Below are 17041 nucleotides of genomic sequence, written 5' to 3'. Positions count from 1 at the left end.
CTGCAGCTTTCATTTAAATAATACTTGGTAATCCTGCCATGAAGGTCCTTCCTGCTATAAAGTGAGAGCACTCTGTTCATGTCCACCAGATGTGCTTCTGTATTGTCACTCCAACACAGGCTTCCTATGGAGAGTACAATCAGGCATTTCAAACACCATACAAAGGAATGGTTACCATCAAGAAACCAGTTCTAAGAAATGCCATGCCTTACTTATCCCGGAGTTCAGTTTTAATAAATGGCATTTGCTTATGAGTGCTTTGGCAACAAAAGGTCATTTAGTTAAAGTTTACATCTAAAGCCCAACTCGCGCCAACACTTTTTTCTTTAGCTTTGGATAAACTTGGGAAGAACCTTCTGTTAATTTTTTATTGTTGTTTGTGGTCTATTGGGGAGACTTTCCCTCAATCCCATGTGACACGAAGGACAAGAAAGACACAAACAGTAATAATAACCTGAGAGAGTAGATAGGTGGTGCTGGAACCACAAAGGTTTTTTTTAACCCATCAATTAGTGTGAAAGTCAAGCTCATGTAAAGTTTCTAGACCAGTGGTGGTCCGCTTTTTTCCATATTGGACCTTAAGTGTATGTATGCTACAAGAGATGGCCAGAGACAGCTGACATGTTACACAAGATGATCAGAGACTATATGTATGCTACAGAAGATGGTCAGGGACTCCATGTACTGTACACGAGATGGCCAAAGACTGCTGACATGCTACAGAAGATGGTCAGAGACCATAGATATATACAGGAGATGGTCAGATACCATCAAAGAAAATGTTATAAGAGTTGTTGAAGACTTGCTTCAGAAGACAGTCATAGACTAGGGACATGCTTCAGAAGACAGTCATAGACTGGGGACATGCTTCAGAAGACAGTCATAGACTGGGGACATGCCCCAGGAGGTAGTCATAGACTGGGGACATGCCCCAGAAGGTAGTCATAGACTTGGGACATGCTCCAGGAGGTAGTCATAGACTGGGGACATGCGTCATAGACTGGGGACATGCTTCAGAAGACAGTCATAGACTGGGGACATGCTTCAGAAGACAGTCATAGACTGGGGACATGCTTCAGAAGACAGTCATAGACTGGGCACATGCTTCAGAAGACAGTCATAGACTGGGGACATGCTTCAGAAGACAGTCGTAGACTGGGGACATGCTTCAGAAGACAGTCATAGACTGGGGACATGCTTCAGATAGATCTCAAGGACTGGATGGGCAGAAATGCGAATCATTTGGCAAGAAAAACAGCTCCCGCATGTATTCCATCCGTGTATGTAGCTGTTTACTTGCTTGAGGTTCAGTTTTCAGTCATGACATTAACTCTTTGCACCATTTTTTAAGGGTTGCATCTTGTTTGGCTGGAACATAAATTCCTAGTAAACCGCATCACGCCATCGGTATTAATACAAATAACATAATTTGTGCCTCTGTTGTGGGGACACAGGTTTTCAGAGGGCTCATTAGTTACACTTAGGCTTTCACGTGCTGCCTTTAGGGTATCTGGAAACATTAAGCTGTCATTACATGTAAAAACAAGGCCATTACACACAGCGTTACAAGTATCCAGCCGCTGTGCCCAAACTGGACAGGCCTGGCGTATACTGGATGCCGTCACTTAAAAAGGACAATAACTAGGGGTCATTCTATTCCAGGCTAAACCAACAGACGCCCTGGTTAATTTATACAGCTAACTGCAAAATACAGATACTCCAAAGCAATCAATCAGAATTAATTTGTAAAGTGAGAGCTACAATGGGTTGTTTAACTCAACTCATTACCATTGGTCCCTGTGTTTTGTATTTCTGTCCATCTGATCGTGAGACTTGCACAACCCTATCTGACAGGGCAGGAGACCTGTTTTTTCCCTGCTGCAGGTAAAGTGACATTAAACGCAAGTAAAGAAAATAGAAATCATGTTCAATACTTGTAGTTGTTAAGATCTTTGACCCTTCTACTGGCAGCATTGGATAGCACATCAAGAAAAATCGTTTTTTCAGTAGGAGGCAGATGAGGTTGTCACTCTATCATTTTACGCTCATCTCCTATAAGCATTGGCCAGGATGGTGCATAAGCACTGTAGAACAACAGATTGGCTCCTTCAAAGGGAGGAATAGTGCCCCATCCTTGGCACCAGTTGGAGGAATCGTGCCCCATCTTTGGTGTCAGAGGGAGGAATCATACCCTGCCCTTGGCGTCAGTGGGAGGAATTGTGCCGCATCATTGGTGCCAATGGGAGAAACAGTGCCCACCTTATTGGTGTCTGTGGGGGAAATACTGTCCTATCATTGGTGTCAGTAGGAGCAATACTGACCAGTCCATAGTTTAGGGACCGCTGCACTATACTATACATTTTAAGCAATTTTATAACTGCTCTGATGACTGTGTGTGACCCCATAATCCCAACGTCTACTTTTTCTATCACCGCTCGCTCTGCGTGTCACTTCTGCAGCCCTGTGCTCTGTCACATTTCCATGCTTCATAGTGAGACGATCATTAATTTTCTAAGCTGTGTGAGCCGTCTAGCTCTGCGTTCAATCAGTGATCAAACAGGAATTTTGCTTCCCGTTGCTCCCAGCGGCATCCGCCGTCGCGTATTTACACTGGCCCACTTTCCTCGGTTATTTATAAGCATGGGAATTTTCAGGTTGTGTCATTAATATTATTTTCTTGCTGGATCTGGAGGCCCACCTAGCAGGAGAATGTTGAGGCCCCCGGGCTAGGCATGTTTCAGGAGCCGCAGTGAGGACCAGGACCAGAGCTTTCAAATGATTGAATCATTCAGTTCATATGCTAAAAAGATAACTTCCACCCCGAACTGATATATCAGGTGGGCACAGTTGGGGGTCACCGACCTTTTATCTTCTGGTATCTTTTGGAAATTCCACTGCGAAGATGTCCCACTTGTAGCATGTATGTACAAATCTCCAACAGCAATAGCAGAGGTGTTACTCTTCTAATCCGAACTGCTTCAAAATCTGTTAATGTCACATTACAGAGAATATATTGGGGACGAGTGACACCATAATTTGTATATGAGGGTGGAGTGACACCATAATTTGTCTTTGAAGGTGGAGTGACACCATAATTTGTATATGAAGGTGAAGTGACACCATAATTTGTATATGAAGGTGGAGTGACACCATAATTTGTATATGAGGGTGGACTGACACCATAATTTGTCTTTGAAGGTGGAGTGACACCATAATTTGTATATGAAGGTGGACTGGCACCATAATTTGTCTTTGAAGGTGGAGTGACACCATAATTTGTATATGAGGGTGGACTGGAACCATAATTTGTCTTTGAAGGTGGAGTGACACCATATTTTGTCTTTGAAGGTGGAGTGACGCCATAATTTGTCTTTGAGGATGGATTATCTGAGGGTGGCCTGACACCATAATTTGTATATGAAGGTGGAGTGACACCATAATTTGTCTTTGAGGGTGGACTATCTGATGGTGGACTGACACCATAATTTGTATATGAAGGTGGAGTGACACCATTCCATAATTTGTATATGAGGGTGGACTGGCACCATAATTTGTCTTTGAAGGTGGAGTGACACCATAATTTGTCTTTGAAGGTGGAGTGACACCATATTTTGTCTTTGAAGGTGGAGTGACGCCATAATTTGTATATGAGGGTGGACTGTCACCATAATTTGTCTTTGAAGGTGGAGTGACACCATAATTTGTATAGGAGGGTGGACCGGCACCATAATTTGTATATGAGGGTGGACTGACACCATAATTTGTCTTTGTAGGTGGAGTGACACCATATTTTGTCTTTGAAGTTGGAGTGACACCATAATTTGTATATGAGGGTGGACTGACACCATAATTTGTCTTTGAAGGTGGAGTGACACCATAATTTGTATAGGAGGGTGGACTGGCACCATAATTTGTCTTTGAAGGTGGAGTGACACCATAATTTGTCTTTGAAGTTGGAGTGACACCATAATTTGTCTTTGAAGGTGGAGTGACACCATAATTTGTATAGGAGGGTGGACTGGCACCATAATTTGTCTTTGAAGGTGGAGTGACACCATAATTTGTATATGAGGGTGGACTGACACCATAATTTGTCTTTGAGGGTGGAGTGACACCATAATTTGTATTTGAAGGTGGAGTGACACCACAATTTGTCTTTGAAGGTGGAGAGAAAACATAATTTGTATAGGAGGGTGGACTGGCACCATAATTTGTCTTTGAAGGTGGAGTGACACCATAATTTGTATATGAGGGTGGACTGGAACCATAATTTGTCTTTGAAGGTGGAGTGACACCATATTTTGTCTTTGAAGGTGGAGTGACACCATATTTTGTCTTTGAAGGTGGAGTGACGCCATAATTTGTCTTTGAGGATGGATTATCTGAGGGTGGCCTGACACCATAATTTGTATATGAAGGTGGAGTGACACCATAATTTGTCTTTGAGGGTGGACTATCTGATGGTGGACTGACACCATAATTTGTATATGAAGGTGGAGTGACACCATAATTTGTATATGAAGGTGGAGTGACACCATAATTTGTATATGAAGGTGGAGTGACACCATAATTTGTATATGAAGGTGGAGTGACACCATAATTTGTATATGAAGGTGGAGTGACACCATAATTTGTATATGAAGGTGGAGTGACACCATAATTTGTATATGAAGGTGGAGTGACACCATAATTTGTATATGAAGGTGGAGTGACACCATAATTTGTATATGAAGGTGGAGTGACACCATAATTTGTATATGAAGGTGGAGTGACACCATAATTTGTATATGAAGGTGGAGTGACACCATAATTTGTATATGAAGGTGGAGTGACACCATAATTTGTATATGAAGGTGGAGTGACACCATAATTTGTATATGAAGGTGGAGTGACACCATAATTTGTATATGAAGGTGGAGTGACACCATAATTTGTATATGAAGGTGGAGTGACACCATAATTTGTATATGAAGGTGGAGTGACACCATAATTTGTATATGAAGGTGGAGTGACACCATAATTTGTATATGAAGGTGGAGTGACACCATAATTTGTCTTTGAGGGTGGAGTGACACCATAATTTGTCTTTGAGGGTGGACTATCTGATGGTGGACTGACACCATAATTTGTATATGAAGGTGGAGTGACACCATAATTTGTATATGAAGGTGGAGTGACACCATAATTTGTATATGAAGGTGGAGTGACACCATAATTTGTATATGAAGGTGGAGTGACACCATATTTTGTCTTTGAAGGTGGAGTGACACCATAATTTGTATATGAGGGTGGACTGACATCATAATTTGGCTTTGAGCCGGGGGAGCCACTGAAAGAAGGAGTTCAGTGCTTTGGCTGTAAACTTTGAGGATGAATTGCTCCACAGTACATGCAGCTACAGAGGTCAGGATGGCTTGTTTTACAGAACATGTACTGCTTTGTTAAGGATATGCCAATACTAGAATGTCCATACCATGGCCACAGTTACATTTTACCTATTTCCCACCCTTGGTCTGCAGACAGGGCCGGATTTACTCTCTCTCTGCTGCCCCAAGGCCATGCGCCCCTCCTACCTGCCAACTCCCCCTCCCCTTCCCCCATGGAGAATGGCAGACCTGCAGGTTGCATACAAGTGATCTCGGCGACATCACCGGGATCGCTTGTACAAAACAAGCGGCGGCTTCCCCGCTGTACATTTAGCTCTGCTTGCCCAAAGCAGGGCTATATGTAGAAAACAACTACCCACCCGGTGCCCGGAACTGCATGTCCCGGGCGTCGGGAGATAGGAATTCCACACCCCTGCCAGTTGCAGGTACTCCACACTTCCAGGTGTGTAGGATACCTTTTCCCCTGCCCCATGCTGTGGTTCTTACCACTAGCTCCTATGTTACTACAGGAAGAATGAGCTGGTGGGCTAAACCACCATCGTTGCTGGCCCCTCACACCAGCAATGATCTTCCCACATTCCACAGACAAGCACAGGGCCCCAGTGATGTCATCACTGGATCCAAAATATCAAATTTTAATAGCCTAAGCATGTTGATGAGGAGGAACAAGGGAAGCAAAACATAACCAGATTAAACTTCAGCTTTAAAGGAGAACTATGAGGTGAGTGCTTTTCACTCACCTCATAGTTCTAGCCGGACTGTGACAATGAGACTGTCACAGGTTGGCTCAGTAGATCGGGAGGTGAGGGAACACATACCGGGTTCGCTCACCTCTCGATCCTGTCACTGCTCTCTGCCGTGACAGGGGAGGGGCTGGATTCCCCTCTCCCCGCTCCGATCTGCCAGAGCTGACTGGCGGAACGGACGGGGGAGGGGGCGGGTACAGCTGGCTCTGCCTCTGGATAGGCAGAGCCAGCTGTCACTCACGCAGCTGGGTGGATCCCGTCGTCTAAGTCGAGATCCGCTCCGGCGTCTCAGTATACCGCGAGCTGTAGCTCGCGGTATACTGAGCTTAGGGTAACGGGAGGACGCTAGTTTGTGTCCTCCCGTTACCCTAAGGAGAACTATGGGGAAAAACACTGACCCCATAGTTCTCCTTTAACTTGACCACATTCAGCTACATACCTGGAAATAAAACCCTTAAGGCCCGCTCATAATTACTGTATCCATTCCAAGGCAGCGTCATCAGGATAATACTTTTGCCTTTTAGAAAGGTTACCCAGAGTTAAAACGTATCAGCGGGGCAAAAAATATATATATATAAAAATCGGTTTCCTGTAGAATGTGAAAGGTTATTGTAGCACGGTCAGATGTCTGGAAGCGTGACGCAAGCATGCAGATTAGTGAAGCCATGTATTGTATACATAACGCGGCTCTGGTTATATGCAGCCGTCTGTGTGTAATGTCGGCATGGAGGGGCCGAGCTGTTTTTGTCGTTCCTGAGTGAGGAACATGACATGATTGCTGTGTAATGTGCATTAACCCTTCAGAATTATAATGAGCAGACTGCTATGAATCAGAGGCTCTATTGAAAAACAAACCACATTCATTCCTAAATAAACCGCCAGCCTTTTTATTTGTGTGCGTATCAATGTTGTCAAATTTTGTCGGCTTGACATTTTAGCTTTCATTCATTGCTCTACCTATACATTTCATGATGGTACAACGCAGGTATAGGAGTGCTGCACAAGAAGAGATATTATACATATGTCCCTGCTGTCTTTATTCCAATAAGATCTCATTCACATGTACAGCGTGCACATCTGCGTGCCTGGGAGGGATAATTGTGTTGCGTGTAGCTTTGTACAGCCACCCGTACAACTCAATGACAGCACGCAGCTGCACGTGGCTACTTGCACATCCATACAGGTACAGATGCTTGCCCCTGGATGCAGACAGCATCCAATGGTGTGCATCCATACCTATCCGGATGTACTGTAGCTGCATCCTCTCATTGGGTTGTACAAGCGGCTACACGCAACACCAGTCCATCCTAAACACAAGTCTCTGCATGCTCTATGGGTGTGCACATCTGTGTGAATAAGGCCTTAAGCCGCTAATGTCGTATCCCACATGCCATTGGGAGGGTTAACACATGGCAGCCGTGGGCTTGAATTAAAATCGTACACCAGCTTGTGGCTGTAATGCAGAAGTGATCTTTACAGCCGCCTGATCATTGGCGAGGTGCAGGTTTTCCTCTCCTGGCCAACAGCCCCCCCCCCTCCCATGCCCCCTCCTGCAACACTTGGAAATGGTTGAGGATGGCTGGCAGTGGTGGATTGGTAAAAATCTATTCCCTCTGTGGTGTGGACCTGGAAGCGCTCTGCTCTGAGCACTTTCGGGTTCAGAGCTGTCAAACCCCAGTAACTATGGCCAGGGAAAGAAGCTGATTTTTTTTTGCTAGGACATGGGAAGGCAACCTGGGCACTCCAACTGTTGAGGAGCAAGTCCCAGGAGGCATTGCACGGCTCTGACAGTCACAGGCATGATGGGACATGAGGGATGATGGCATTTGTATTTTTGGCACAGCAGGAGTGCTGCGGTTGCCTACCCCTGTGCTAGTGTATAGGGCAGGGGAGACATCAGGGATATAGCAGACCCCTGGGTGCAGTGGCGTCACAAGGGGGGTGCGGCCCGCACCCGGGTGACACGATTGGAGGGGTGACACCAAAATGACAGTCATTTTGGTGTCACCCCCCTCTGAAAAGACAGTATCAGGAGAGATGAGGGGACCCGGCTGGCTGTCTCCTCCTCTCTGTGCCGGCGTCCATCACCAAGATGGCCACCGGCAGGTATCAGAATACTCCGCGCGTGCGCAATGACGTCTCGGCGGGGTGACACTCGGACACCGCTCCGGGTGTCACCCAGCCTCGGGACGCCCCTGCCTGGATGTCTCATTAAACAGAACCTGTCACCTCCCCAATGTTTACCACATAGCAGGCTTACCAGACCCCTTGTGATAGCAAGAAAGATTAAAAACATTATTTTAATGTCAATTTTTAACTATAGTGATGAGCTCATCTCTCTGTCAATCTCTTATTTCCTCCTATCAGCAAGCTCCTTGTCACCACATGATTGAGTCCTTGTGCTGCTTCTGTCAGCTCTGCTTACAGGGACTGCAAAAGGCTGATATCAGGGCAAATGCAGGTACTTACACTGGTTACATTTAAAAACGGACAGTCATGTGACAACCTGTGACAAGCTCAAAGAGGATTGGATAAATGTATATCTAAGACCCAAGACTTTAAACCAACTTTATGTGTATTGACATGATCACTCCAGATTTACATAAAGCCTTTTACAAATTGTTTTCATTTAACCAAAAACCGACATTTTCTTACCTAAATATGTCCCGACAAATCCTAACGCCAGGAAGCTTGAAATGACGAGAACACCGCCCACGGCAACTAGAGCCGCCCCCATGTAATAAAACTCGCGCCTTTTCAGGATCTCGGACTGGGGTTGGAAGGCCATGGCTTCTGTAAAGCTGTAAAACAATATAGAGGAACCAGTGACAAAACAAGGGAAAAGGGGGAAAAAAAAGAAATACTGTGTGACACCCTTATAGTGTAACTGCGCAGCCATAAGGAGAGCCCCGCCCCGCCAACAACACCGTAACTAGGTACCCCTACCATACAGTGCTAGTGTGGGGAAATCTCTGCTTCTACCTCAATAAATAGCCATTCTTGAGCTCCAGTCAGTGACTTTCCCTAGTCTGTGATGATGTCAACAGTCTGCTGCAGGCAGGAGGAAGCATTTCCTCAGTCTCCTCCTCCCTAATGATCTTTGTTAGATATTTGTAAGCAAAGCCTTATTTTAGACCAGGTGATATAATCATGATGTTTCTCTATGTAATGCAGCAGATCATAGCGTGTGGAAGGGGCCGGCAGGGTGCTGCACATAGCTTCCTGGAAACATCACAGCGCCCTGCCTCATACTCCTCTCAAGATCTTACAAGCAGTGGGCTGGTTTTTGGGAGGAGTTATGCAAATATCAAAATACCTTGATGGGTGGGTGTCAGGTCTGGAGGAGTGGGTGTTCCTAGGGGGGCTTTATTTGCATGGTAACACCCACATGTGATGATGAGCCTGCATGATTGAAAGAACTGACATCCAATGAATGAAAGGGGGCGGGTCAGGGACAGTCAGGATGGGGAGGACAGATTAAAGGAGAACTATGAGGTGAATGCTTTTCACTCACCTCATAGTTCTAGCTGACCTGTGACAATGAGACTGTCACAGGTCGGCTCAGTAGATCGAAAAGTGAGCGAACACATACCGGCGTTCGCTCACCTCTCGATCCTGTCACGGCTCTCTGCCGTGACAGGGGAGGGGCTGGATTCCCCCCTCCCCGCTCCGCCAGCACTGACTGGCGGAACGGACGGGGGAGGGGGTGGGTACAGCTGGCTCTGCCTCTAGATAGGCAGTGCCAGCTGTTACTCACGCAGCTGGGCGGATTTCGCCATCGATGTCGGGATCCGCTCCGGCTGCGGCGTCTCAGTATACCGCAAGCAGCAGCTCGTGCTATATAATGAGCCTAGGGTGATGAAGGGAGGACGCTAGTTTGTGTCCTCCCATTACCCTTAGGAGAACTATGGGGAAAAGCCCTGACCCCATAGTCCTCCTTTAAGATGATGCTGAACGTCCTCCAGCCAGGACATGAGGCGGGCCCTATCTGACTTGCTGCAGCTTCTAATGCACATTGTGAGAAGCTCACAGTGTTCAGTGAAATCAGAAGAAGCCATTTCAGTCCAGGAGAGGAGCCGGTACAACTGTGCAAGACTGAAGGTGAGTCTGGAGTTCAGCTTTAAATACATTTAGTGTTTTTTTTATACATATGAGATCAAAAGAGTATTTCTGGTATATATATATACTCCGCTGACATTTGGGAAGGTATCCAGAGACGAGGAGTTTATTATAGGAAGGAATGGATCCACAGTCACCGTTTTCCATCTGGTTATCATGTTGTATCTCCGGTATTAGCGTTTGGACCATTTACGGTCACGAGCAGTTTCCGCTTCAAATGGATTTATTCTGAATGGAAATCACCAATGAAACGTACAATAAAATAATCTTCTCCTACCAGGGAAATTCTCTTTGTCCTCCCGAGACCGAGTACATTTCCATTACAATGCCTTCATAATGTGGACCCATAGAACTCCAGCCAGAACATTACTGGTTCTGGGTAGAATGGGGACGGCTCAGAACCTCTGCTAGTTTTTGATTTCTGGGTCCTCATTGGGAATAATCGCCCGCTCCGTTCTTCGATCTCAGAAAGAGGAAATCCACAATTGTACGGTTGTCAGAGGAACAGGAGAAACAAGTAATCTTCCAATGGGGACACTTGTTTCAATGACAGCGGTGGGATTTCCTCTAACCTCATGGAGATTTCTACTCACTTCCCGTCCTTCCTGTGATTTCTGTTCACTTCCTGTCCTTCCCGTGATTTCTACTCATTTCCTGTCCTTCCCGTGATTTCTACTCACTTCCTGTCCTTCCTGTGATTTCTGTTCACTTCCCGTCCTTCCCGTGATTTCTACTCACTTCCTGTCCTTCCCGTGATTTCTACTCACTTCCTGTCCTTCCTGAGAGTTCTACTTACTTCCTGTCCTTCTTATGATTTCTACGCACTCCCTGACTTACTGTGATTTCTACTCACTTCCTGTCCTTCCTGGGATTTCTACTCACTTCACGTCCTTCTTGTGGTTTCTACTCACTTTCTGTCCTTCCTGTAATTTCTACTCACTCCCCGTCCTTCCTGTGATTTCTACTCACTCCCCGTCCTTCCTGTGATTTCTACTCACTTCCTGTCCTTCCTGGGATTTCTACTCACTTCACGTCCTTCTTGTGGTTTCTACTCACTTTCTGTCCTTCCTGTAATTTCTACTCACTCCCCGTCCTTCCTGTGATTTCTACTTACTTCCCTGTCCTTTCTAACATTTCTACTCACTTCCTGTTCTTCCTGACATTTGCACTTACTTCCCGTCTTACTGTGAACATGATCTGCACACACACAATCTGCAGACTGCTGGACGGGATCGATTCTCTTTACCATCGTCTTTTGGGATTATTCTTACGCTACTATGGCGCTATATTCCATATACCGGATGAAGCAATCGAATGCCTTACCGAAAGACGATGGTAAAGAGGTATCGGCCAATATGGCAGAGGTCAATATTCGAATATCTGTGAATGTTCATTTCATGCGAACAATGACAACAACAAACGTTCTCAATATATTTTCTTTTCAGACTGAATGTATTGTGATGTAATACTGCACTGTGGCCACTAGATGGCGCTGAGGAGCACCGGAAATAAATACAGAAGTCTAGAGGGTAACTGGGCTCAAGAAATCACATAGTGGTGGGCTGGCTCTTGGGAGCCGTGGGAGGTTATCAGGTCACTTGCAGAAGAGCCTGGAGTTTATGGTCATGTGACTGCCACTAAAACAGGTATTTTTGATCGTGATTTTTAATGGCATTGAGGCAGTTTTGTCTTTTTTTTTTTTTAGGTGACCTGGAACATTTAGAACACAATGGGGGGAATTTATCAATACTGCATCAGCTTCTCTCTTCAGTTTGTTCACTTAAGGTTTGAAAATGAAAGAGAGAAGCTGATTGGTTGCCATGCACAGCTGCTCCAGATTATGTCTTCTCCAGTTTTGATAAATCCCCCTCATTGGCTTTCCATCTACTTTAACATTGAGATTTTATTTCAGCAGGGAAGCTGTTACTGTGGATCAGTCGTTCTCTTATACTAAAAATTGTTCAGGTAAGGAACCCACCACGGTTCTGGTGAGCACCATCTTATCTCTGGGGGCAGAAGACTTCAACGTTTAAGAAACAGACGCGCACATCAAGAAGCAATCGTAAATATTCATGGCGGAATCAGTATATTAGGCGCTCGGCGGAGAAGTTAAAAGACAGCGATGAGTCATGAATCTTCAAAAAGGTGCGGGGTACTCCTGGAAACTTTTATACTGCAGCGTTACATAACAACACATCTAAATGGAAATGTGCGAGGGGCGCGTGTTCTGCCTAAATGTTTTGACGAAAAGGTGTCCCTCGTTGCCTTCTTAGAAAGCTGGTGATTTGTAACAGGAAGTAGTGAAAACAAGATGCATCAAATATTAAAACTGAACTGAAGTGGCGTCACAAGGGGGGTGCGGCCCGCACTGGGTGACACCATCAGAAGGGGCGACACCAAAATGTATTTTGGTGAAAAGTTGGTCACTCGGTCATGGAGTTCAACAGCTGCACGAGAGAGGAGCGGACCCGGCAGCATACCTTATCCCGCCAGGTGAACGCCCCCTGCTCTCTTTGCTGGCGTCCATCACCCAGATGGCTGCCGGCAGTTAAGCGCACATGATGTCATTACGCCCGTGCGCGATGATGTCCCAGTGGGTGACACCCGGCGGCCGCACCAGGTGACACCACGCTGAACTCCAGGCAGATATAAAAACGCACAATGTAATACGTAACGTAGACATAATGTAATATATATGACACATAATGTAATAATACGTCATTAATCATCATGAAGTACTTGGACCTGACTTGGTAACAGCCACTTGCAGTCCCTGTACAGCAGACCTCAGACTGGCAGAGGGAGAAGCAGCACAAGGAGCCAATCAGTTGTACTGCATTGCAATAAATATGCTGAAAGGAGTAGAGAGCAGAGTGATGGAAAGATGAGCTCATCAGTCTGTAGCGTCTCCTTTCACTGTCCAGTCACAGGCTGGGGGGGGGGACAAGACCTGTAACAGTGTTATTAAACTGCAGCAGAGAAAAACCCATGCTCCTGTCCTGCTAGACCGGGCTGTGCTGTGTGGCAGAAAGGTGCAATCTCAGGACTGGATGGACAGCAATAATTTTTGTAAGGTAAAACATCTCCCGTATATGTACTTCATCTGTGAATTTAACGGTCTGTCCAGCTTTAATCTCCTACCTACTGAATGACATGGCAAGAGCAACTACACTAAACTTCCTAACCATCCAGTGGCAGTTGGTAGCCTATGAGGCATCATTGGAAATTGTTGGAAGGTTCTCTGAGGCATTAGGACTTGGCTTGTTCCAGCAAATAGGTAGATGACAGTTTTTATTGTTTAGTGACTAGGGATGCAACGATACCAATACTAGTATCGGTGCTGATGGCGAGTATTTGGGCGAGTACTCATACTCGCCCAAATGCTCCGATGCCTAGCCCGATACTTCCGGTATCAGGAAGCCGGGCAGCGTGTGATGACGTGGTGCTTGGCCTTTTGATTGGCCGGGAAGCCGGCTTCATGCTTGCTCGTCCCCTCATGACAAGGGAGCATGGAGCCAGCTTCCCGGCCAATCAGGAAGCCGGGTGCCGCGCCATCACATAGCGCCCTGCTTCCTGATTGGCCAGAAAGTCAGGTGACGAGAAGCATGGGGACGGCTTTCGTGCTAATCGGGAAGCCGGATGGTGAGTCTTTACATGCCGCCTGGCTTCCTGAATGGGACTTCTGGTACTCGGTATTTGGGATCGGCGAGTACTGGAAAAAATTAATATCGGTACTCGATATCGAAATACTGGTATCGGTGCATCCCTAATAGTGACCCACGTGATGGGACGGTGAATATAGAAGGAGCTATATGGCTATAGCACACAGCCAGGATTATGTTCAGATTTGCATTGGGTTTTTCCAGGTGACAGGTAAACAATGACAGATGTAACAGAGGACCAAAAAGGTGGAGTGCAGCCTCATCTGCGGCGGCATGAAATGATTCGCTTGCACAGTGACTGTGTACATTGCAGGTCATCATAGTCGGCAAACAAAACATTGAGCCTCATGTGACCCGGAGAGAGAGAAAAGTAAGGACAGGCAAGAACTTACAAAATAAAAAAACTTCATGGTGTTAGCATAATCTACTCATGGGGACCCCAAAGCCCTCTAGACAATGAGTGCCATGCTGCCTAGGGGCCTAACTACAGATCATGGGGCCCTATAGCAAAAATGTGATGCCGCCCCCCCCCCCGATGAACTCTCTCTGAGCTGTGACTAATGACTCAAAGACTTCTCTTGTGCATCTGACATCAGCTTTCCTACACTGTACATTTTACAGAGGATTAGGGGAGTCATCGACCGTTCCAACCCTTAAATAGAACTATGGGGTAACCTTTTTATCCCATAGTTCTCTTTAGGGTCATGGGAGGACATATACTAACCTTCTCCCGTGACCCAAAGCTCAGTATATAGCGAGCTATTGCCCGCTATATACTGAGGGCGCCGCAGCTGGGGCGGATCCGGACAATAATGTCGAGATCCACCCAGCTGGCTGATTGACAGCGGGCTCTGCCTATCAAGAGGTAGAGCCAGCTGTGCCCGCCCCCTCCCCTGTCTGTTGCTCTAGTCAGTGCCGGTGGATCGGAGAGGGGGGGAATCCCTGCCGGGAGTGGTGACTGACAGTCACGGCTCTCTGCAGGTAAATTATCGGAAAGTAAACGAGCTACGGTACGTGTTCCCTCACTTCCTAATCAATAACGCCGACGTGTGATAGTTTCAATGTCACACGTCGGCTCTAACTATGAGGATGAGTGTAAATCACTCACCTCATAGTTCTCCTTTAATGATACAGTACTGTGTTATCTTTACGTGTTCTATTTTCAATTTGTCTCAACGACCCAATGGGGCCGCCTTCCACCAAGAGGCCACATACCAGCCGCCTGGGCTGCTATGGCTATAGTTGCGACACTGATGCTGACCAATAACATCCTAGGGCTTGTAGTTGCCCAAAAGTGGGAAGTAACAGATGCATCTATTCAAAGGACTTTCCTCCTTTAGATTAATCAAATCCACCTTGAAACTCATAAAACATACATTGTTAGAGGAAAGAATACAAATCCATCCAGACAAAAAATAAAAACAAGAAATAATAAAAAAAACCTTTTGGGAAGGTAACACCCCTGGTTCCCTGACACCTGTTATGACTTCAGCATTGTAATAGGAATACATACTGGAGTTGTTTCTGAGAATACAATCAGAGCTTACTTGAAAAAATCCCTTATATGTAGTGAGCGCCCCCTTCCATCTGGATCCCCAGTGTGCTTTGCATCGCTATCGCTGCTGCTTGATGGGATGCAATCTCCATTTCTCAAGACTACAATTCTTACAATACATGATGGTATGATGGGATACCATCATGCATTGCTTCCAGCAAGCAATGGTGATGTTACATTGTTCAGACGTTGAGTTGTAGTTCAGATGACACCAGGAAGTGCATGTTCACAAGGCTGAGTGAAATTGTGTGAGTGCATTGAGGAAGTCCATTCTATGAGCATTTTCAATAAGTTAGTTTACAATCTTCTAGGTGGATCTGGTTATAAGGAGCGGGATAGACCTTATGGAAATTCAATATAGAAATACAGATTTATTTTTATTTTGGCTATAGATACCTTTTAATTATCATTCAGGGATTGGACGTGCAACATTCTTGCTGCAATCATAGTGTAAGGTGCATGGCAGGCTTTGGAATATTGTTCTTGAAGCGGCTGACATGAAAGGGTCATCGGACCTCAGTAACGCGCCACACTTTCTCTTCTGCAGACACAACACCTCTAGCAGGTTACTTATCTGATTTATCAGAGCACTTTGTCACAATGTGTTTGTTTTCTGCCTGAGAGAGCAATGCATTTAGATGTGCCGGTTCTGGATCCACCCAAGAGGCCATCTGCTCCACCGGGTCACATGACCAACCTGTTGCCGGTTTGTAAGCAGCAAAGACCTAACATTTTGCAGAGCTAATAGATGAGGAGTCTGTTTGTATACAAAGCTGTTTTCATAAACCTTTAACACGATGTTAAGTCAATTTTCATATCCTATGACTGCCTGCCATGAGCATCAAAAAGGAGGCAACCATAACCATCAATGGCAACAACCTATACACAAGAGTTGTAATGTCTTACCATGCATTGATGGATTTGTTTACACTGGGCTGATCTTCAAATGTACATATATCTAAAAATGAAGGATATAGTTCCCCTTTAAAGAGGCACTCATGGCCGATATCACAGCTTGCCTGTTAGCTAGAACTTGTTTCCAGTATCCAAATGCTTGACAGTGTGCGTCCAAGTGCGGACACCAGGACCTGCACGGATGTGCAAGTTCGGGTGTGCGGATAACAGCATATAGCTGCGTCCTTCCATAGGGAAGAACAGGCTGCTGCATGCGAATACACACAGCACCTGTCTCTTCCGAGATCATCCCGTTTACGGATAGACCCTCACTGCAAGGGTTTACTCCTCGTTTTTGTTTTGGGGTGCCTGTGTAAAGGGTTTTTACTTATCTGATCCCTGCTCGTGCAGGCTCCAAGGCCGGCTCCACCCACAAGCTCTTCCCCCTACTCTCCTGAGGTCATAGGCCTGCTGACCTCATCACGTACAATACTCATAGCCTGGGATTATATGTGAGGATTCCAAGGGACGGTCCAGAAACCAGAGCGTAAGGGAGACAGGTGAGCGCCGACCACCAGTGGAGTGGGGATCAGGTAAGTAAAAGTCCCTTACAAAATACCGCTAGACAAAAACAAGCAGTCAACCCTTGCAGGGCAGGGGTAGCCTCACTGCAACAGA

At 45.9% G+C, this 17041-nt stretch overlaps 1 protein-coding gene across 2 annotated transcripts in view; it reads right to left on the bottom strand.

Annotated features, from left to right (window-relative positions):
- Nucleotides 1–17041, bottom strand: part of PEMT (phosphatidylethanolamine N-methyltransferase) — a 96575-nt gene that overhangs the window by 47579 nt on the left and 31955 nt on the right. For both annotated transcript variants that reach the window (XM_018558587.1, XM_018558588.1), the window contains exon 4: nt 8789–8934. In XM_018558587.1, coding sequence (XP_018414089.1) covers nt 8789–8934 — 146 coding nt within the window. The remainder of the gene's footprint in view (nt 1–8788; nt 8935–17041) is intronic.

Source organism: Nanorana parkeri, unplaced genomic scaffold (genome assembly GCF_000935625.1).
Source record: "Nanorana parkeri isolate BGI_ZX_2015 unplaced genomic scaffold, ASM93562v1 scaffold347, whole genome shotgun sequence".
Taxonomy (NCBI): Eukaryota; Metazoa; Chordata; class Amphibia; order Anura; family Dicroglossidae; genus Nanorana; species Nanorana parkeri.
The sequence above is the reverse complement of the archived record's forward strand: the minus strand, read 5'-3'. Positions and strand labels throughout refer to the sequence as shown.